The 21,704-nt window shown below is 39.1% G+C and overlaps 1 protein-coding gene across 2 annotated transcripts in view; it reads right to left on the reverse strand.

Annotated features, from left to right (window-relative positions):
• Positions 1-21,704, reverse strand: part of AP3D1 (adaptor related protein complex 3 subunit delta 1) — a 46,125-nt gene that overhangs the window by 10,715 nt on the left and 13,706 nt on the right. The window contains exons 2-21 of one of the 2 annotated variants that reach the window (XM_068919603.1): positions 20,993-21,088; positions 20,185-20,265; positions 19,312-19,392; positions 17,521-17,628; positions 17,014-17,143; positions 15,521-15,660; positions 15,177-15,250; positions 13,656-13,705; positions 11,259-11,308; positions 10,760-10,808; positions 9,788-9,933; positions 7,889-8,037; positions 7,566-7,796; positions 6,792-7,023; positions 5,375-5,520; positions 5,099-5,240; positions 3,927-3,998; positions 2,993-3,068; positions 2,010-2,209; positions 1,246-1,319 (exon numbers count right to left, since the gene is read on the reverse strand). In XM_068919603.1, the coding sequence (XP_068775704.1) occupies positions 1,246-1,319; positions 2,010-2,209; positions 2,993-3,068; positions 3,927-3,998; positions 5,099-5,240; positions 5,375-5,520; positions 6,792-7,023; positions 7,566-7,796; positions 7,889-8,037; positions 9,788-9,933; positions 10,760-10,808; positions 11,259-11,308; positions 13,656-13,705; positions 15,177-15,250; positions 15,521-15,660; positions 17,014-17,143; positions 17,521-17,628; positions 19,312-19,392; positions 20,185-20,265; positions 20,993-21,088 (2,327 nt within the window). The remainder of the gene's footprint in view (positions 1-1,245; positions 1,320-2,009; positions 2,210-2,992; positions 3,069-3,926; positions 3,999-5,098; positions 5,241-5,374; positions 5,521-6,791; positions 7,024-7,565; positions 7,797-7,888; positions 8,038-9,787; positions 9,934-10,759; positions 10,809-11,258; positions 11,309-13,655; positions 13,706-15,176; positions 15,251-15,520; positions 15,661-17,013; positions 17,144-17,520; positions 17,629-19,311; positions 19,393-20,184; positions 20,266-20,992; positions 21,089-21,704) is intronic. The other variant, XM_068919604.1, reaches the window with a different exon arrangement.

Here is a 21,704-nt window from a genome sequence, read left to right on the forward strand (position 1 = left end):
CATGTGAGCGTGACACAGACATAGCAGTGCAAGCACAGAAAGAAAGAGAGAGGACAGAGATATGAGAAAACGTGACAGGAGAGCAGTGACTCATGTGAAATGGGAGGAGAACGGATGGAAACAATACAAAAGCCCAAAGATGCCTCCTGGAGCACAACATTTAGAAACTGCTCTGTTAAATGTTTTCTATGCTGTTTAGGCTTCTCATACAAACACCAGCTCTACTGCTATGAATTCATTTCCTTTCATATATTTGTCCCCTGCAGACTCAAAAGAGGAATCTGACTAATTTTTTTTTTTTTTGGGGGGGGGGGGGGGGCGGCTCAAAATCTGCTCTTCTTTTAGCTATCAAAGAAACTACCTCACATTTTTTAAAGGAATTGTGGTGCCAAACTCATACAGATTTCTTTGAGAGTTCTGGACAGTGACACAGACTTTAAAGTTGTTTAAGAATCACAGAAAGAGAGAGCACATGTGTGCATGCTGGCTGTAGCTAGAACAGTCTTTAAAGCCTTACAGGAAGCATTAAAAAAGACACCCTCCATGCACTTATTTAACAGCTTGCTTCTAATTATCAGGTTGCCTGCATAACTTCAGGGTCTGCTGCACTGCAGCCCAGGGCACCAGTACCACAACAACTCCACTGGCTGAATGGCAACCAGATTCTGGTCAAAGCTATGGCATAGGGCTCACTTAATCATATTAAAACATTTGGACTGTGGCACTACCCTAAAGGTCCACACCCTCTGGGGATGCTACAGACTGGTTACAAATTCACACAACACAACCATGCAGGCTTGCTGTGGGTATATTGATTTTAAGATGCACACAGATTAATGCAGGTTGCATTCTTGGTGCCAACGTGGATCGGACCAAAGAGATATTAGCACACCCAAAAGCTCACCCGACTGGCCTGGCTCACTTCAATCTGGTACCAGTTCAATCTGTGCTGCTTTTGCTTTCAGACTCGATTCATTCACATAATGCCCATCCTCCCTACCCATCCAAAACTCCCACTATTTTAGCAGCTTAGTTCTCAGCATCTATGCTGCAGGCAGGAACTGCCAGCACACAATGGGAACACAAATTGGATGATCAGCTAAGGTTACATCTAAGACATGGAGACAGACTAGTCTTCTCACCTAATGAACTGCAGGTAGGGCAGTTTTCTTCTTTTGCTCCAGACTAGCCCTCACGCATTCTCATTAATTATTAAGTAAATTCACATATAAAACTGTCACTTACTTATCCAGGTCTATATCAAGTGCCTTATATGGATCATTAGGATCTTTGTCATCCTCATCACTGGGCAAAGCATTCTGCAGGAGAGAGAAAGAGACCATCCACTGAAGAAGTAAACCACGGGCAATTTTAAAGTTAAAATTCTGTCTCCCAAAACCAGCCTTGTTAGATCGCTAAGAATGAAATAGGCCAGCATGCATTCAGGCAAAATAAGCTATATGAACAGTGCACTTGAATGCAGCATCTAGTTATGAGATTAATTTAGAACAGAAAACCATTCTTCACAAACTGCAGGATCTGAATTGCTGCTGTTTGGTTTTGATTAAAGGAAGTTTTAGGAACAAACACAAATTACACCATTAGCATGTGCAATTAATTATAATCAGCTGCAAACCTGCTGACTAGACAGCAAGTTAATATCAGAGTGAGGCAGCAAAGCATAATAAATGAAGCAGCTATTTGGACAGTGTTACTTTTATAGCAGAGATGCACATTGTTTTTTAATAGCTTCAGTGGCATTTTTGGTCTTTTTGCGTACCCCCCCTCCCCCTTCCCCCCCCCCCCCCAAAAAAAAAAATCATTCCTCCTCCTGCAAAGAACGGCTTAGGATCATCTCAATCAATCATTTCTTAAACAGCTTTGCAAGAAATCAGTGCTCTTGGACTGCAACAATCCAGACTGGCTGACAATTTGCAGGGGGGAAAATCTCTTCAGAAAAGCACAAAGACAAACCCTGCAGCTCAGGCCACCACAAACGGGCAACTAACCTCTGGCATCTCTTCTGTGATGATATCAACATGATGAGCTGGGGCAATATCCTCTTCACTCTCTGTGTGCAGAGAGTTATGGCGGTGATGTTTACCTTTCTTCTCCTTTTTCTGTTTTTTCTTTTTCTTGTCTTTCTCCAGCTTCTGCTTATGTCTTCGCTCTTCTTCCAATTTCACATACTGGTCAGACATAGGCATTCCTGCAGAGGAAGCCAAACTGCTTTCAGGCTAGAGTCCACATGAACATTGATCGCTGCAACAATATGTTAGGAGCGAACCTTCATTCTAGCTTCTCAGAATCAGAAGGATCAACACTTCTCCACACTTCGACATCATCTCACATAGTGGAAGCTCTAGCATCTCCCTCCAGCAGAAGCTTTACTACTACGCTCCATCTCTCTCCAAAAATAGGACAGAGCTCTATCCTGCTCTCCGATTCTCGTTCACATTAAGCGGATTACAAAGATGGGCTAAACATCAATATTTTACATAACAATCAGCTCTAAGGCCGTGCTACTTTCCACGTTTTTGGAAAACCCTTTGCTGTGTAAACCTTAAACATTCGCTCTTACAATTCACCACTTGTAACGCAACAACATATTAAAATATGTATTTGTACTTTTAGACTCTACTTAATTTCTCCCAATTGCTTCGTTCAGCCCTTTAAAACATTCTAAATGTGACTGCTTCCTACACAGGACAGTGATTAGTTTACATGTTACAGACTTGGCTGTACAACATGCTTAATCACAGAGTTACTTTTAATACGGTCTTGAGAGGAAGTACGCTCAGATTGCAAAGTACATCTGCGAATATGCTGCTTCTCCCTCAGACTGAGCTGTATTCTCAAACGCACATTAGTTAAGGAGAGATACTTAAGAATCTAACGGGAGTATGCTCTCTGCTCTTAAAAATTAAGAGGGAACTATTAGTTCTGCTTAACTGGATTTCTATAATTTATTGCAAGGATTAGCTGCACTTACCTGGAACTTTTAAGGGAACAGAAAGGTCAATCTGGACTACAGGTATATGTTCCACACCTGGAGTGTCTTGGTATCTCTGGGCAAATGAAAATTTGTTATATTCTGAGCATCATCAGATACATATCTATATAAACAGACATATTTCAAAACAGTTCACTACTAAATCCCATCTGGTAGCAGGGTGTATTTTAGAGCCAACTGGTAACTATTCTGTAAGACCTCATTTCTAGCTGTAGTGCTTTAACTCTGCCATAGCCATGAAAAAGGCTTGATACAACTCTTTGAAAATTTTCAATTTTGTGTTTCATTGGTAATAACTTGCCAGTTCAAAAGATAAATTATAAGGCCTAGGTTGAAGGAAATAGGGCAGCCCTTATGATATAAAGGGGATAAAGCATGCTCCTTCCCTGAAGACGGGAGAGAATAAGGAGGAAGCAGCAAGAAAAACTGCAGTAACTTTTTGATCCAGAAAACACACTGCATGTTCAAGCCAGCATGTTTTGGGCTGGCTGTTAATTACGGACCTTAAAAGTGTTACTTCATTCTCTCTCCATTGCTCTATATGAAGTGCCTGGCAACCTGAACTCTTCTATCCCCCAGAATTGGGGCAGCCACCTGCACAGGAATTTGTCAGACAGGAGTACGAAGGCAAAGAGTGTCTCTGCAGCATTTAGTTCTAAACTGGAGGTCCACTGGAGATCCACTGACAACTGGCTGCTCTTCTGATAGAAGGTCATTTGTGGTTTTCTTAACAAGGACAAGGCTTATGAAAACAGCGTAGGTATTCACTCCAATTGCTACAGTATTAGGCGGCAATAACTGCAGTCGAAGTAATCAGAGCTACCCCTTCCCTCTGGGAAACTTCTCACGTTCAGAGAGCTTTCGTACAATTATATGAGAGGACAGCAATAGATTTTCAGTCAGACTTGCTCACCTTCTGCGGGGAAGGAGAACTTTTAATATAAAATGGGTTGTTTGCCTGTTCTTGTTTCCGGGCTTCTCGACGCTGAAAGGAACAAAAACAAAACCTAACTGTAGTTATAATGTTTGTTTATAAGCAAAGACAGATAAAAGGCATCAGAGGGCAAAGTATGGTCTCCCTGAATATTTGGAACACTGCAAAACTACTTGCAAAAACTACAGTGGAACAGACTGATTATATTAAACCAGCTGTCGAGCTTTGTAGTTACAAGATATGCTGAGATATAAATAAAATTACTAAAACTGCTATAACTAGTACTCCTCAAAAGGTAAAGAAAGGATGTTCTGAGTCTAGAGACAGTAACTTCCCAAATATCAGATTTTGGTGGCAGTTCAATTGTTTCTATCCTCATTTTTGCAACAGAGAGGAAGCAAGGATTCTTGCCAATAGAAAATTTTCTCAATCAAAATAGGCAACAGGTTAGAAGCAGGAAAGGTACTATCACAACTGGGGACAGTCGCATCACACAGTAATTAATAGAAACTGCTAAAGTCTGACCAAAGGTACTAAGCTTTCAGCCGTTTCTTTCTGTGCTGATACAGAGGCCTTTTTTGTAGGGGGAGATAGACTACAAGACAGATGAATGAAGGAGATACGTAAAAAAAAATTAGTTGCAGAGCTTAGCACGTGCTCATCCCTAACACCCTGCACTTCAAAGTTAATTGCAAGATGTACATTCCGCAGGGAAGAGACAGTGCACCCGCACAAATCTCCCATCAATCAAAAAATTCAGTAAGTGAACATAAACTTTTACAAAACATCTACTCCACGGGACTTAAAACAACTTATACTCCAGTTTACACATCAGATTTTTAGAACAACTCAGAACTAGCAAGGGCCAAGTTTTTATAAGATCTTGCTTTCACTTGGACAAAATAGGCAAGCTAGGCTTCCAGAAGAACTTTATATTGAACGTATTTTCAAAAGTGCCAAAAACAAACCACCTCCCCAACCCCACCACTCCTAGACTTTTTTTCTGGAAAATACTTGGATTCAAATACTTCAACTTTGTTCACATCAAACTGTGCAAAGCCAAGTGCTCCCAGCTACATGGAGAAATCCACAACCACCACCGCTTTAGTGCACTTTCAACTTCATTAACAAAGCATGTAAAGTTCACTCACTCTGGCCAGCTCCTCTTCATCTATTTCTGGCTGTTTGTGTCTGGAATGTCTTTGTTCCTCATCATGAAAAATTGTTTTGGGCTTTTCATCCTCAGACTCACTATCTGATGGAGGCTCATTGATCCAAGCATCAAGGTCCAAGCTGGTAAGCATTACAGTGAACACAGACATATAGCTTTACCCAGAAGCTTTGAGTATTTCAGTGTTTCCAGTCATACGCTTAGTTTAAGAGTTTACAAGTTTCAATAAGGCTTTCGGAGAGAGAAGTAAACTTACCCCTCGGGAACTGGGACTTTTTTCTGTGCTTTAGGAGCTACAGGGTTCAGCTCACCAGCAAACAGTGCTATTACTTCCTCAGCTACAGGTACTTCTTTTATTTGTAACTTCTGAATGTATTTTATTAGCTGCAAGATGCAAGAAGCCTGAAAAGAAATGGAAAAATAATTCCAAAACTAGTAACAACTGAACCAAAACCCAATTGCAATAAGTCAACAAAAGATAACTGTATCGACTACTGTACTGAGGGAATTAAGGGAAGCACCATAAACGACAGGTTTAGAGTAAACGTTAAAGATCCGGGACCCCCTCTTCTAACTGCATCCCATTCACTATTGCTTTGAATATGCAACCAAGAATACAGGTGCCTCTTTCTCTCCCATAGCCTACAGTATTATTTACCTGGCCTTACAAAATGCTTGTTCTAGAAGCAAATGCATAGTAGACCGGATTTTCAGAAGTGGATTTTTTCAAAAATGACAAAAAACACTGAAAGTGAAAACGTAGGCTTATCAGGGAATGAGTAGTGGGGCTGGGCTGAGGAGGCTGTAGTCCCACTCTGTGCGGTTCACTGTGCGCACTTGCTATGTAGCATAAAAGCACCCATCTGTCCGCACAGCCTCTCTCTTGTTCCTCCCATTTAGATTGGGCTGGCACACAGCATTTTTATCACTGGACGCAAATCAGAATCTGCTGCCGAGTTAATTATGTCTTACTACAAATTAACCATTTGCCATTTTTAATTTTTATCACACATAAAACCAAACTAATTTGAATTTTCCATATAAGCCCAACAAATTAAGCAAGTCACAGTAAAGCTTGAAGAATTATGTTCTGTTTTTCCAAACACTACAGTTAGCAGTCTTCATCTCTTCCACCTTCCACACAATGACTACTTCTGATAAGGGGCAGCTCGTTTCAGAACATGACTGCCCTGGGAATCCACTTCAGGCAGCAACATTTAAGGCAGCTCTTTTTGATTACTTTATCAGCACACTGCAAAAATCACTTTAGCCACCTTATATCATTCTGAATTGCCACCCTGGAAGATGAACTTCAAGTCTGTCAGATGTTTCATGCTATTGAAAGCATATACATGAATGCTAAATGACATTCATGCTTACATAATTTTTACTCAAAAAGATTTAGTTTTTATACTCTCGCAAGCAGTCTTCAGAGATCGTATTGAACTGGAATTAGATCTGGGCTCTGACATGAAACGTCGCCACTCTTCCCACTTCTTTAATTCTACAGTTTCTGTTTCACGGAGTTGCACAAAGTGCAGAACAAAAACAAGGCTCCATTGATAACACTGGCTTACCAAGCACGTGTGCAAGTCCACAGAAAATCACATACATGCACCAATACAAATGAGAGATTTTGTATGAGGAATTCCATGGTAATTCTGTTCTCTTACCCTCTCCTGAACTTCTAGATCTGCACTCTGTACAAACTGAGGCAAACGCTCAATCATCAGCTGTGTAATTTCCTGAGCTGCTTCCTTTTCCCCAGATTGCTCTTTCTGCTGTAGGATGGATGCATAGAGCTTCACCATGTTCTGGACATAAACTGCCTGGATGTGGCCTGGTAGAGTTGTAACTTTAGGCCTCAACATTGCTTCTAAAGTTTGGTTTGCTTCCTCAAGGTGTCTAAAAAGACAGAGTGGACAGATAAGAGACATCAACTGAGAAAGTTCAACATTTCATCAGACAGAAGAATTTTTAAAAACCTTAGTTGCAATACAAAATACTGCGGAAAGATAGGGCAGGCTACAAATCCATAAGCACTTGCTATCTTCCCCTTCCAGATTGCAGTAGTAACATGACAAAGGCCAATTTATATATAGCCTTAGCCTATCGAAAACAAACAAAAAACCCTCAACCCCAAAAGGGTGGGGGAGGCACTTCAGCTTCCGCCTTTACAAGTGCGGCATCCTCTCTACTAACTGAGCATTCATTGCATTTTTAAGTTCCAACTCCACAGACAATCCGGATCTAGCAGTCCGGCTACCTTCTTGCTATGCTGTACTTTTCCGCTCACATCAATGAGGTTATGTTTTTTCCTTAAAATGAAGTGAAAATAAAGCCTAGTATGTAACACTTAATACACAGAAAAGAATAATAGCGACCTGAACCTCCACTCGAAAACAAGGCACTCAAAGGGCATCTGGCTTTCTGTTTGCAAAACTTACTCAGAGAACTCTCCGCATATCCAAGCGGCAGCATAAAGCACCTCACAGATTCCATTTCTCTGGGTGTTGCTGGCTATGAGATGAGCATTGTCCAGAAGCATAGCCATTTGAGAAACTGCAAACTTCCGAATAGCTTTAACTCTGATAGCTACATCCAACATCTGAGCTGCTATAAGATGCCCGTGCCGTGTGCCTTCCAGTCGGGTCAGTTCCACCAAAATGCTTATGTACCTACAGGAAGCGAAAGGAACACAATTTTATTAGCAGGCAGTAACGCATTACCATTGCTGATGATTTCAAAGTTGACACATAAATACACTGACCATTCAAAGTTTGTGATATATTGATAATTGGATTGACTACAAATATCTATGATTTTGGTCAGCAACTCGTCCCGGTACGTCGTGCCTTCAGCTTTATCCACGTGAATCATCAATTTCTTCACTATCTCCATCAAGTTCTTCTTCGATACCTGTCAAGGAGTATTGAGATGGTGAACCTACATAAGCCATTTGCTGTGCCGCTAAGTCCTTCTAATCGCATTAAAGCAGCTGCTAACTCTTTGATGGACCTGTGTTATTTGTTAACAAGAAAACGGAACACAAGAGATAGTAAACAGTCTGTAGGCAGATCTTCACTCGTACCTAAGGAGTTCAGCTGCAATGAGGAACCAAATTTATTCACTGTTAGAGCAAGTGGACCTGCCTGTTCTTTTAGGTCACTAGTGGCTAGGATACCTATCACAGCTATACTAGACTTAAACAGTATCATGGAACCACAGAGTAATTTTAGTTGGAAGGGACCTCTAAACCCTCTAAGTACAATCACCTGCACAAAGCAGGGCCTACTCCAAGGTGAGGTCAGTTGCTCACGGCCTGGTCCAGTCAAATTTTAAAAATCTCCAAGGAATGGAAAACTAATCAGAATTACTAGTAATAATGCAGATATCCAGGAGAAAATGAGTTTTCTGCTTCTGTCAGCATAAAAAAAAATTACTAGCTTAAGAAACTTTCTATTTTAAACTGAAAAAACTTGAAGACTCATTTACATCCAACAGAATTCTAGCATTTCAAAGCAAAGCTGTACTAATCTGCTCTGGAAACCTACTTGTCTAAATAAAGTGACCAAAACATTTAGTAAGTATCACCAGTTGCTATGACCCCCTGCTTCTGGCTATAATCACTCAGCAAGCGGGGGTAAAGGAGACCTCTAACAAAAATGCAAGTACAAGTATTTCTGTAATAAAGTTCATTACACAGCACTCTCCTCAGCGACAGGGTTGAGCAAAATGATGAACTGTTTCACCTAGGCTGTCTGTTGACCAAGAAGAATTTAACTCCTGAAAGAGTTAAAGAACTCCACTTCTTTTTGCAACATTAACACCACTGTCCTAATCAAACTTTCATGAAATTACTGTCATCTCATGAGTAGTACCAGAAAAAATGCCCTCCTTCTTCCCATTTTAGAAGAGCAAGTAAGGAGTCTTTGAGACATGATATCTACCATTATCCCTTTATCTGGGATAACACGGCGGGTGGGGAAGTCTGAGTGAAAAGGACGTTATGAATCTTAACCACAGCCCTTTCAGAGATCAAATTTTCCTCACCACAAGGATCCTCCTTGCTTTTACAAACTGCGCTGGGCAGTTGCGAAATGCATGCACAAGACTGGGTGCACAGAGGAAAATAACCAGAGAGAGATTCTGTATGCGTCATTAAAAGGCATAACAAAACTTACAGGGAAGGGCAAATTAGACGTTTAAACAGCTTAAAGCTGTCTTTGTGCTCTCCTGTTGTTTCAGAGCGCTCTTTCGCAAACTTTTTGTAACTGATGTCAACTCGTGCTGTGGTGTGCTGCAACGTGGACTGCTACACTGAACGTTATAGGCATATCTGAATATATCCTACAGCCTGCTTTATGCCTTGAGGAAGTACAGGAGGAGTAGCTAAGGTTTAGTCATTAGAAAAGCAGACTGAGGGTTGACTTCCACGTGGCCTGAACTCAGATTAACTCCTTTCAGACAAAATGGAAGTTCTTCCAAGTCTTCTTATGTTATTCCAAATGAACGATCTGGCACAAGAGCCAGAAGACATGTGGGAGTTATTACCACAACACTACTAGGGAGAGGGGAAGAGGAAGAAGTTGAGTGTTTTTCTTAAATATCCGGCTCCTAACTAAAGGGTCACAGGGAACGGAGGGAAAAAGTACATGTAGAAGCATACCATGCCATATAGAAGATCTAAAGCTCTGAGTCGGATAGATTCATCTTTGTCATCCAGACACTGGAGAATGAGATCCTTGTGAGACTGAACCGACTTAGGATGCGTTTTCAGGATTTTGGACATAGCTAACAATCCCAGGTATTTCACTGTGAAAGACACAAAATAAAACTTCTTTCCAAATATAGAAATATTGCTTTGTGTTGAGCATGAAATCTTAGTGAGTGCTTCTACTTAATCCTCAATTTTAATACATTGAAATAAAATAATCTGATGGGGAGGACCATATTTCGAGAAAGAAATGCCTTAACACAGATGACATTCCTTTATTTGGTAATCTCACATACAGGGACATATGTATCTTCACCACAGTTGTCTTGTGCCTCAAGTTTTACCACTGATTTAAAAAGCACTTTATATATAGAAACTGCAGACCTTGAGAATGGTATCCTGGAACATACACAGTTTTAATATACCGATCTTATTAGCGCTCTTAAGTAGGAGCCCTGTTCTCAAAAGAAAAAAAAATAATAATAAAAAATCAGAAGGCAGGAAGAAGTTTTGCACAAAAAAGTATTAACTTTGTTCCTTGTAGTCACCAAAACAAACAAATAAAAAGGAACCACCCTTCTTGCATGTTACTATTATGCTTACACTACAAAACATCCCTCACTACTTTTCAAGTGGCAACTTTATAAAAAGAGAAAACCCAGAGCATGGAAAGAGAAGTGTTTTAGATTTACAAGTCCACAAACAGCAACTAATTCATTTCATTTTTAAGAAAACTACTCCTTGTAAGTGTTCACTCTCCAAAATTATTTCCACATTACAAAAGCAGCAATTGTTTACAACGTACCAGACTCTTATTATACTGAACGAGCTGTTTGGAGAGACAGCTCATTGCTCTAAGAATGCTCAATTTCTCTCCAGTGGTCGGTCACTAAAAGCTTCCACAAAGACAAGCAACATACTTACAGTTCTGGTCAGAATCTTCTATTAATATTCTTAACTTCTGAACACAAAGCTGAAAAAAAAAAAACATGTCACTTTTATTACAAGCCTTAAAAGTCTCTTAAAATTTTCTTAAGTACATTCAGTACACAAGGGTGGCTCTAGTACACAAGGAAGCATTCTGACCAAGACCTATGGCTTCTAGGCAGATTGTCTTGTTGCACTACCAGATTTGAAAACAAAAGGAACAGTTCTCATGAGCGTGTTGATAGTAGCAGATGAATACAACAGTTGAAAAACCTCCAGATGAGAAGAATCTGCATTTTAAAGCAAAGGAAATTAGAGAATCTATATAGGAAACGCTTCAGTTAGTAAGACTCGAGCTAAGCGAGACTTCTTCAGTGAGCCACTACTTTGACTTTTGGCAGAACACCACAACCCAATTTCTCCATGGCCTTTGGTATGATATAGTAGAGCAGAACAAATAGACAACACCCCGCCCAAAACCCAAGTAGTGCTGTACCTGTATGCTAGCACTGTGATTAGGCATCCCAGAGGATAGAGAGATCAAAACTGAAATAAAGAAACACAAATTTTACTTAGTTTTTCTGTATTATGAATTGTTGCTTATATCACAACACAAAACCTAAAGGTCAACAGCTAGTTTAGCTCACAAGGAAAGATGCCAGGGTTTTTCTGTCTGTTGGCTTAGGACTGTTTTTGAAAAGGGAGGTGGGGAGAGGTTGTTACATAAACCATAGTTTCATTTACTTTAGTAAGACTAATAAAAAGCAGGACAGAAAAAAATGTAAAGGCAGGAACTGTTAGAACAATCAGGTCAAAGCTGCTTTTCATTAAGCTTTGCTCTCATTAAGGTTACTTTTAGTGATATCCCAATAGCAGCCAAGACTGTAAATATGTCATCAGCTACTGCACAGCTGAATATTTCAGTGCGCGCTTCCCTAACGTGAGTTTCAGCAATGGATCCTAGAGTTCAATGTAATTAAATTGGAGGTGTAATCAAGCCAGCAAGAGACTCGGGGCAAAATTCAAGTCTCTGGGTTGATTATACTGGACATTTGTAAAGCGCTGACAGCAAGCAACCTCAAGCAGAGAAAGTGGCATTATCTCACTAACCGCTGTTGTCATAGAGCACGTCCACGCTAACATCAGCTTCTTACTGAACCAGTCACACATGCTAACCTTTGTGACTAGATAAGTATGCTCTAGAGGACCCTGCTTGAGCAGGGAGGTTGGACTAGATGATCTCCAGAGGTCCCTTCCAACCTCAACCATTCTGTGATTCTGAGATAAGTACTCTGGCATTTTGCGCTCGATAATCTGGCAGAGCTACATTTCTGGAAAGGAGTGTTGGATGCTACCATTTTGGGTCATGCACAGAGCTGGCAGGTGCAAAGTACTGCTCTAATGCAGGTATACAACTTCTCATTTTCTGAACTTGAATTTCACGTCACTGAACTGTCCCTGAACAGGCCTTCCCGAGATGTTCTGGGTACTGGATTTCCCTTTGAACTACAGAATTATCCTGTTTATCTAAGGAAAGCAAACTCTCATCCACAAAGAAATCCAACACAGCATTACTCTTGCCCAACATAACTTTATTCACTTTTCCCTGAAGGAATGAGGGCATGCCAAGTGAGTGACAGATCACCCACTCCTCTTTGTACTGATCCAGTACTGTACCACTAATCCTCACGGATCCCAAACTACACACAAAAGCTGGACTTACGGCCAAATCGTGCATGCTAGCAAACCTCTACTTCCGCAAGGGACAAGACAGACCGTGTCAGGAAAAAAGGTCAATTAAGGCAACATCTCTTACCCTTCCTTGTCTCACTTCTGGGATCAAGATACACAACATGAGCTCAAGCCATGCTGAGACATGAAGCCAGCTCTCTTACAAATGCTATGACATCCAGCAACAAACGTTCAGAACAGAAATCCCTGTCTAATTATTATATTTTCTACAGAGTTGACATGAGATCATTGTTTAATATGTCTTTCCTTATAAGTTTTATCTGCCATAGGAAAGCCTTTGTGAATCAAGGCTGAAGGCACTACGATATGCTTGTGCTACTGAAGATGTTAATTCATACACAGAGATCCTACCTCAACCTTTTTGGCCAACTCAAAATACAAAGTTTTTTTTTTTTTTTGTTTTGTTTTAATGCATGCCTACTGCTTTAGGAGAAATTTAGGAGATACCCCTATTAAAAGGGATCTCTTAATGCAGATTTAACACTGGCACTGCTATTGGAACCTCTGTTCACTTTCACTGTGTGTGCAACACAGACTAAGACCACCTTGAATTTGAATCTTAATCCACTGGAGGACAGAGGGGAGGGGGAAAAAAAGACCTGGAAGTGCTAAGTCTTACCCGTAGTCACTTATCCTAAGTCACACCCCCTTCATCAATCAGAAATGAACAGAAATTGACTGTGGATGAGGGATATCTATGACATCCTTCAAGGAATCACACCAAGTTTTTAAGTCATGTAGATGTAAAAATAAGTCTACTTTTTTTTCCCCCCTCATATAAGGAACTTTGTCAAAGCTTCCAAGAGGCATTGATTGTATTTCAATTTTATTGCTACTGGTATATTTCATAGGTCTAGAAACATTTAGGAGTCTGTATACAAATAATTACTAATTGTTGGTTAGTACTTTGTTTTAGCTTTTAGCAAACGTGACATAACAGTAATAACTCAGCCTTATCTACTGACAACAAAGGATTTCAGTCACATTTATATAGTGAAACAAATTGCTTAAAAGTTTGCCAGGCAATTTAATTCAGTTATAAAATACACTAATAGGCTGCAAGTTAAAAAGGTTTATAGCTGGTGTTAATTGATGACAAAGTTAATCGTGTCCTTTTCTAGGTTAAAAATTCCGTTCTCACCTGCTATTACTGTGTTCACACATTCATACAAGAGAGACATGGCTGAGGTGCTGAAACAGAAATCAAGTATTTTAAATAAGGAATAAAAACAGCACGTTCTGAAGAGCTGTCAGCAATATCCTGACACTAGTTAACACCTTTAATTACACAGGAAATTGTCTTCTGTTCTATACATCTTCAAACTAGATGAAATAATTCTCACTCAAAAACTCGTGGGGGGTGGGAGGAGAAGGAGGACAGAAGAAGGGGGAGTGGCTACTGAAGATTTAAAAAGAAAAGCTAGTTCTGCAGTCCTCATCCTGGACTTCCAAGACATCTACAGAGTTTGCTTTTAAACCATTTCTTCTCTGGGAAGAAGCAAGTAACAGCACAGTGACCTGAGAAATGAGGAAGGAAGTGGTAACTCAAAACCTCAGCACCAGTTACAGAGCCCTGAACCAATTTTGGCCAAGAATGAAATCAAATCCTCCCCCCAATATCAAAACAAACACACACACACAATAAGAAAGGCAGATGGAGAACCCTGAAGTATCTCTCTCCAAATAGAATCAGTAGGGCACAGGCAAAAGACCCTTTCAGAAATCTACTGGCTTGTAGGTATGCACTTACTCACTCTCTTGTAAGAGAGTAACACATTTCAAACGTCTGATTCCCCCAAAAACTTAAATTCAAGAAAACTCTTGCCAGTTCAACACTCCATACATACAGTGCAATTCTGAGAATTTCAAAGAAAACAAGCCAAGAGATGAGGCCCAGTCACATATCGAACCTCCAAAGTAATAAAGGAGCAGAATTTGGAAGCAAGGTCTGCAAAGGTAATGAGCAGACAGCTCTGGAGGCAGCAGTCACAAGTGATACTGCGAAGGTCACTCAGCCCACAATACTAAAGACTCCAGTACACTCAGAACTAGGACAATCATTTTTGTTCTCTATGCATTCAGTGGATGGCAGGGTGTTTTGACTCATTCAGTCATTTCTGATTTAATATAACTTTTGAAACAACAGAAACCCAACAGGATGAAGTCCTCACAAATAATTAAATGAATAACAACTGTGAAAGTGGGGAAAAGGAGGTGGAATAGAGACAGGAAGAGAGATGCACGCTGTCCATCTTGCTGCTTTTCCTGGAGGAGTACTAAATTTGCATAGATTTGTCAGTGCTGCAATGAACCGAGCCCTCTTCAGGTATCTGGATGCAAGCCTGCTGGCTGATTTGCTCAGAGCCAGCCTTAGAAGTAACATTAGGAGGATAGACAGAATTTCTTTGGCTGGAGCACCCCTCATGATACACAGGTATCCTTTTCAAATTTGCTCACTCCATCCAACAATTTTCCTTCACGGTTTTATAACTTGCTAGAGTTTTTCAGAAACAGTCCTGATGTAATTAACTTTTTGACACTTGTAGTCAATACATCCAAATTCCAGAAAAAGCTCAGAAACACATCACCAGACTAGCTACTGATCTACCTAGTAGACACTTCACCAATGCTGAATAAACAAAGCAATATTTGTCACACATACCTGTGTATGAGGTTGGTCAAAGGCTCAATCAACTTCTTTCCCAGCCTAGGTTCTAATGGAGTAAGAGCACCAAACTATTCAAAAAGCGTGGACAAGAAACTGATTTAATAGCTGGTTTTAAGCAGTTTAAAAATATCACTTCAATTGCAATTCATTATATTTTACAAAACTATATTAAAATATTTTTCTCCTTTTGATGATGTTCACCCACACTAGAAGAGATTCTTGGTTTCTTTTCATTTGGATTTAAAGGTAACAATACCTCCAAGCAAGGAATCTAATTCCACACCCAAAATAATTTTATGAGGATCCCAATCCTGTAGAGAAAGATCTGGAATACTTGCCAGTTTTATAATTTTAATGAGAACCCAATTGTTGGTTGACGACGTCATCAACTTGAAAAACAGTGGAGCGAGAGAAAGGTAGTTTTTGGGATTGCGACGAGCCAGTTCACAAATAACATTTACTGCAGCAGACTGCACACCTGAGAAACAGAAGTGGGAAGAGCAGAAATCTCATCATAGGCTTAATAGCAATTGAAGTTTCTGGTGCATAATACCCAGAACCAAAGCAGCTAAAGATTCAGACTCCTGTGTCAAAGAGGTATGGCTCAGCCTCACTGCCAAAAATGAGGCAGTGAACAAAGAAGAAGAATGCAAAACAAACTGCAAAAGGATTTTATTTAATTTTGGCTGCTCTCCTTTTTGGTTGCTTTATGATATTTCAACAAACTGAGTAACTGTTTTGGGTCAGGCAACAGGATATTGTCATTCTCTTTCCTTCTTTTCTGGGGATAGCTTGTTTGTGGGACACAGGCAACATTATAATTAATAGTCCTACCCACCATAAGGCTTCAAGACACTCATTTCTTTAAAACGAGTGATTGTAGCTGTTTTAATTAAAACAGCTACAAGAAAAAGAGAGTTGTTAAACAATCTGACTGAACATGCCCATTTCTTTTTCAGTTGCTCAGCCTCAAAGTTATTTGTTCTCTTTTGGCAATCTTTTATTCTAGATAGTCCAGGTTTTCTAGTAGCAAAAAGTCTTTTTTATCATAAAGCAGCATTAAGAAGTCTATCTTCCTTTTCTGTTTTTTTCTTTTCTTTTCTTTTTTTTTTTAAACATTGTCCCCTGGACCCTTATCAAATTAGTCCAGCATATGTATTTAAATTTCTCCCTCTAAACACACACACAAAATCAACTAGAGTTCATAGAACTACACTACACAGAACTCGTGAAATGAGTTTACAGCGTTTTGGCACAGTAAAGGAAGACCAGCACTTTCTGGAAAGACCGAGCAGAAGTGTGAATATGATGTAGAGCACCTGCAAATTTCCTATACTACAGCTGAATTGCCCTGACACAGTACAGAGGGCCCAAAAGGCAGTTTGGGCTGAAAGTTTAAATTTAAAATAGGAAAAAAATTCTACCAGGTTATGTGAAATTATTTTAAGCGCATCCATTGCAATCCAATAACTGCAGCTTTGTAAAAGTGCAGAGGAAGCAGAAAACCTGCAGTCAACTGAAATGTTTTTCATAGTCAAGCTAGGTACAACGAACCAGGAATCATTAAGTAGCTTTATCCCAGAAATACTTAACCTGCTGATATATTTTCAAAAACATTAGCTATGAAATAAGAAATGGACACTTCAAAGAATGTATTTTTAATATGGTAACTCCTGCAAAAACTCTCATATGCTCATCCACCTATTAAACAGATGAATCAGTACTCAAAAGATGACTATTTACATATTCTCTCTCTCTCTCTCCACCAGGTCTCAAGACATTTAATACCTAGATGCTTTTGAGCAGAAGTAATTTATTAAAATCCACTCACCAGGGTCTGGATCTTCAAGTTTCTCTTTAAGGCGAGGAAATGCGGGACGGAGGGACTCTGGGTATTTCAAAAACACTTTGTACATGATTAACACTGCTTTCTTCCTGATATAAGGCTTCGTATGAGACATCTGTTAATGAAACAACTGAGATCAGGTTCTTCGCAAATTTACCTCTACGGGACTATTCTCAAAGTCTACGTATTATCTACATCGACATCTCTCAAAATTGTTCTCCGTGGGACTTGGCTATTTTTAAAGAACTCAGCTTTGGAGGAGAAAGTAAAGTACTGTCATTTATCACCCAAACTAACAGAAATATTCAAAGTTATCCCCTTGAGCTAAGTGACATCTGTAAAGGCTCCCCTAAAGCCCTACAAGAATGTCAAAGTGTCAGTTTCCACTTGTAACAGTTTCAAATTTAACAGATATTTACCAAATTGAAACAATTTAAGCATTCCTTACACACAAATATAAGAAAGAAACAAATTTTTGCCATATCAACTCACCAGTGTCATGATGTCATTTGCCAAGTCCCTGGCAAGATCTGGAGTAACAAAACAGGACAAGCCAGTCAGTGCAACTCCAGTATCATACTGGTTAGGGCTACTCAGATCCTAAAAAAGGAAAAAAAGGCTCAAAAATTTACAGAATGTAGAAAAACAACTTTCTCAGACCAATTTTGTTCATGCAATACGACGCAGACCTTCCATTCCATGGGAATATTTATACCAACTACTGAGAAGAATGTCATCCAACCCCGGCTAAAATACACTTAACCTGTAGTTTAATAACGGGCATGAAGTATCCTAATTAAACAATGGAAGGAAGACTACAGCATAAATGCAATTAGACATATCAGACCACACACCTCAAACACTAAACACACTTGTGATTGTGTCTAAGTCCTACAAAATCTGAAGTTAAATCTGAAAAATTTGAAATTAAATACCAACTCTGTTAAGTCAGAGCAAAATTGTCATCCACTTCACTGGGAACCAGTAATCTCGCGGTGTGCTTAACAGTACCCAACTTAACTGCTCTAATAGAGAAATGAGTTAATTTTTCTTCCAGTTTGCTGATAGCTCCATGACTTTCAGTCCAAAAGAACAGAACAAAAGCTAGCGTGCAGAATATATTTTATCTGTGAAATTTCTGTGTATTTATTTGAAGGTCACAGAGCATATATTTTTCAGGCATTTCTCAGCTTCAAAATTAAATAAATTAATATTCACATCTGAGTATGCTCTAGTATGAACTATAAAATGAGATTTTATGAAATACACATCATTATAGGCTCAATCCTTAATTGCAGTTATTAGGAAATAAAAATATGAAGTGAACTGCACAGAGCTTTCCCACATGAACTATCAGTATTAGCAGTCCAGATTCACATGCACAAAGAGCCTACACAAAGAAAACTAAACTTAAGGAAGCCTTTAAGGCACCGTACCATTTGCATCTCATTTTAATACCTTTTGCAGGTGGTAAAAGATTAGATTCTACTTTAAGAATAATGAAATCCACTCTTAAGGGGCAACAAAATTCTGCAGTTCATTCTAGCTTTAATACTTCTGGGGAAGTGATAAACTCTTAAAACACAAAGTTGCCTCGTTGTTAAACTCTGGCACAGGAAAAAAGGAATAGCCTAACAGGAGACTGAGATTCAGAAGAGTAAATTCTCCATAACAAAGAACATGGATGAACATTACTAAATACACGTACTTGTCAGAGATGAACAATTTAAAAGATAATGAAAAGGACCAATTCTTTAGGCAAGATACCAGAAGATATCCTACTGTTTTTTGTTTTTGTTTTTTTTTAAAGTAAAAGCTATTTCAGTTGCTTAAATGGTAAAATGCAGGTCACATTTTCTACTGGACTGGTCAAGATTTAAAGTGATACTGGAAGAAAACAGGCCCTCACAAACAGAAAGTTCATGAAAGTGGATGACTGCTCAGTTTATCTTAGGAACGGGGACATTTTTCTGATCCATCACATTCTTATGAGGGCTGTCTGAGAGACTGGTAGTATTAACAAAGGTTACGGTCTTCACCGATCACTGCGTTGAGTAAACAAATAGCTGTATGAGACAGCACGAGGGAAACCTGTGGACAGCTACCAAGCGTTTCATTAATCCCTCAGACTGTGGAATGAAAACGAGCTGTGAACCAAGTAAACAGAATGCCACTTAAAGATCTCTGTACTTGCAAAAAGCAAGTAGTATTTTATATAGATTCGAAACTACAGGTAAGGAGACAATGCAAGAAAAAGATTGAGAACTGGAGACAAAAGTTTACCTTTCGGATTTGATTAGTAGTCAACATAATTACATCAGTCCCTTCATGAAAGCACTGAGAGGCAGCTAGGTAACCAATTCTCTGTGAACAAGATAGCAGAACAAAGCTAGTTATTTTTAAGTGTAGACAGTGTTCAAACAAACAACAACTGGTAGCTTCATCAGCAGTATTAAAAAACTGAGCAATTAGGCAAGAGGTTTGCATAACAGAAAAGGCACGACAGCGTTCTCAGTTCGTTCCTGATATAAGCCCCTGCCTTTTTTAATTACCTCAGAAAAGTAACATCCATAATTGTAATACATCTATCTTAAGGATATAAAAACTAGCATCATCTCCTCTTCTTTGTTAGAATCTACAGGTTCAATTACCAAGAAGAAGCAGAAATAAAGTAGGATTACCAAAAGAAAAAACGGGGAACGTTATGTTGTTTGTGCTGTGTCTAATACAAAGCAAGAATAATATTCCTTAACTCCTGACTTGCAGGTCCTAAAGTCCAATCTGGAGACTACTCCTTAAGAAGCATTACTCTGCCTTTCTTGGTGAAAAAGGTCTACAACACAGGGCAGAAACAAACTTTTTTTTTTTTTTTTTTTTTTTAGGAAAAATTACAACAAAAGGAAACACACCTGTAACTAGGAATCTTAGATAGCCCTCAAAAGTAAGTTTTTTCACAAAAAAAAAAAAAGATAGTGAAACAGCTGGCATAAGAACCTACACCAGCAGGTGAAGTGAAACTACCCATGCACTAGAAACAGATTCTACTTCCTTTGCGCACTGATGAAAACTAACTGAAATACGATGTTCCAATGTATCCATTAAATACAGTAATAAAACAGCTCAGCTACTACATTTTTAACTGCACAAAGAACTCACTTTGAATGTAAACTTTGATGCACTCATGACTTCAATAATATTGAAAGCAGCCCAACTGATGTCGTAGCCCAGCATCTGTAACTGCAAACAGAGAAACCAAGATAAAAAAGTTGTGAAATAAGATACGCAAGAAAATAGTTAGACACCTCAGAAACTTGAGGACAGAACCAGTTAAGAGTCCAGAAATAACACTGTACGTTATCTAAAGTTTATGACTAATGATACATTCTATGCCACTCTATGTAAGGGAAAAGTGCAGAAGTTGCACCAGAAGTAAGTTTTAAAATAGTTTGCACTAATTTCAGGTGCTACATTTGTAGTTATATAAGTATCACTGTGGAAGGTTCTTATTCCTGGTTTGGTGGAGCTTGATTTGTGGGCTTTTTTCTTTAAAAGAAAAAAATCTTTTTATTTAGCAGTATTTCCCTGTCCTTCTCCATAGAGGATTGTGCAAAGAGAAAATGAAACGTTAGTTTCAAATGCTCATGCAATCACATGGGAAGTTAGGCAAGAACCAGTCCAGATGAAAACTGGTCAAACTAAAAAGCTAGTCATCTTCAAGGAGATTAGCTTCCTGATCCACCTCAATACAACTGTACAAGTAGTAGTGCCAGCAAAACGAATGGAGTCCTGATGTCAGAAACACAGGCGGGAGCACTTTCATTTGCAGCCTGCACTTACTTACAAAAGCTTAAGCCTGTCATGAAACTTCAACCTAGGAAAAGCAGACGTTCAGACAGAAGGCTAGCTGGCAGTCAGCAAGAAAGACAAAAATTATAGATAATGTTACATACATTATATCACTTACATATGTAAGTTTGCAGACTGCATTTGCTTTCACTGCAATGTTATCCTGCTTTAGCTCCTGCTTGATCTCATCGATGCACTGGGAGATGTATTTTGCCTGAGGGAAATGAAAGAAAAAAAAAATTACTTTCATGCTTATTTACTAGATTTATTTTGCAGATTTCAGAGAAGAAGGCGAAACTCATCGTTTGCTAGCAACAAATTTCACACATGCACAGTTTTTTTTTTTTAGGTAAGCACTTAATTTTGATGAAACTACTCATTAAATATCACGTTTCTATTACAAAATCTAACGTACGTGGAAATGTCTCTTTAGTGTATTTCCTCTCCCTCCCCCATTACACCGTTCAGTCCAGAGCTCTAGTTTCAAAGATTTGTGAATAAAGGCTGCCCAGTGCAGCATGTTTACCTAGTGGCCAGAATACAAGTTTATGAATTTCACTATTCCTAGAACATATATTAGTCACTAACCTGAACGGAAAGTCAGCGATTACTTTTTTATTACGTGTCTAGAAAAAGAAAAACTATGTGAGGCACTATAAGCAGCCCACAAATTTAAGGTGACTGATAAAAATACAGTGAGTTACTCCTCTCTTGGGCATATTGTACAGAGAGCAATGCAGATGTGCACACAAAACAATCCTCGTACCTGAAGGGACGGACTACAAGTCTCAGAGCTGAATATAAGGTAAAAGTACTTTTAGCTGTAACTA

This window comes from Struthio camelus, chromosome 26 (assembly GCF_040807025.1).
Source record: "Struthio camelus isolate bStrCam1 chromosome 26, bStrCam1.hap1, whole genome shotgun sequence".
Taxonomy (NCBI): domain Eukaryota; kingdom Metazoa; phylum Chordata; class Aves; order Struthioniformes; family Struthionidae; genus Struthio; species Struthio camelus.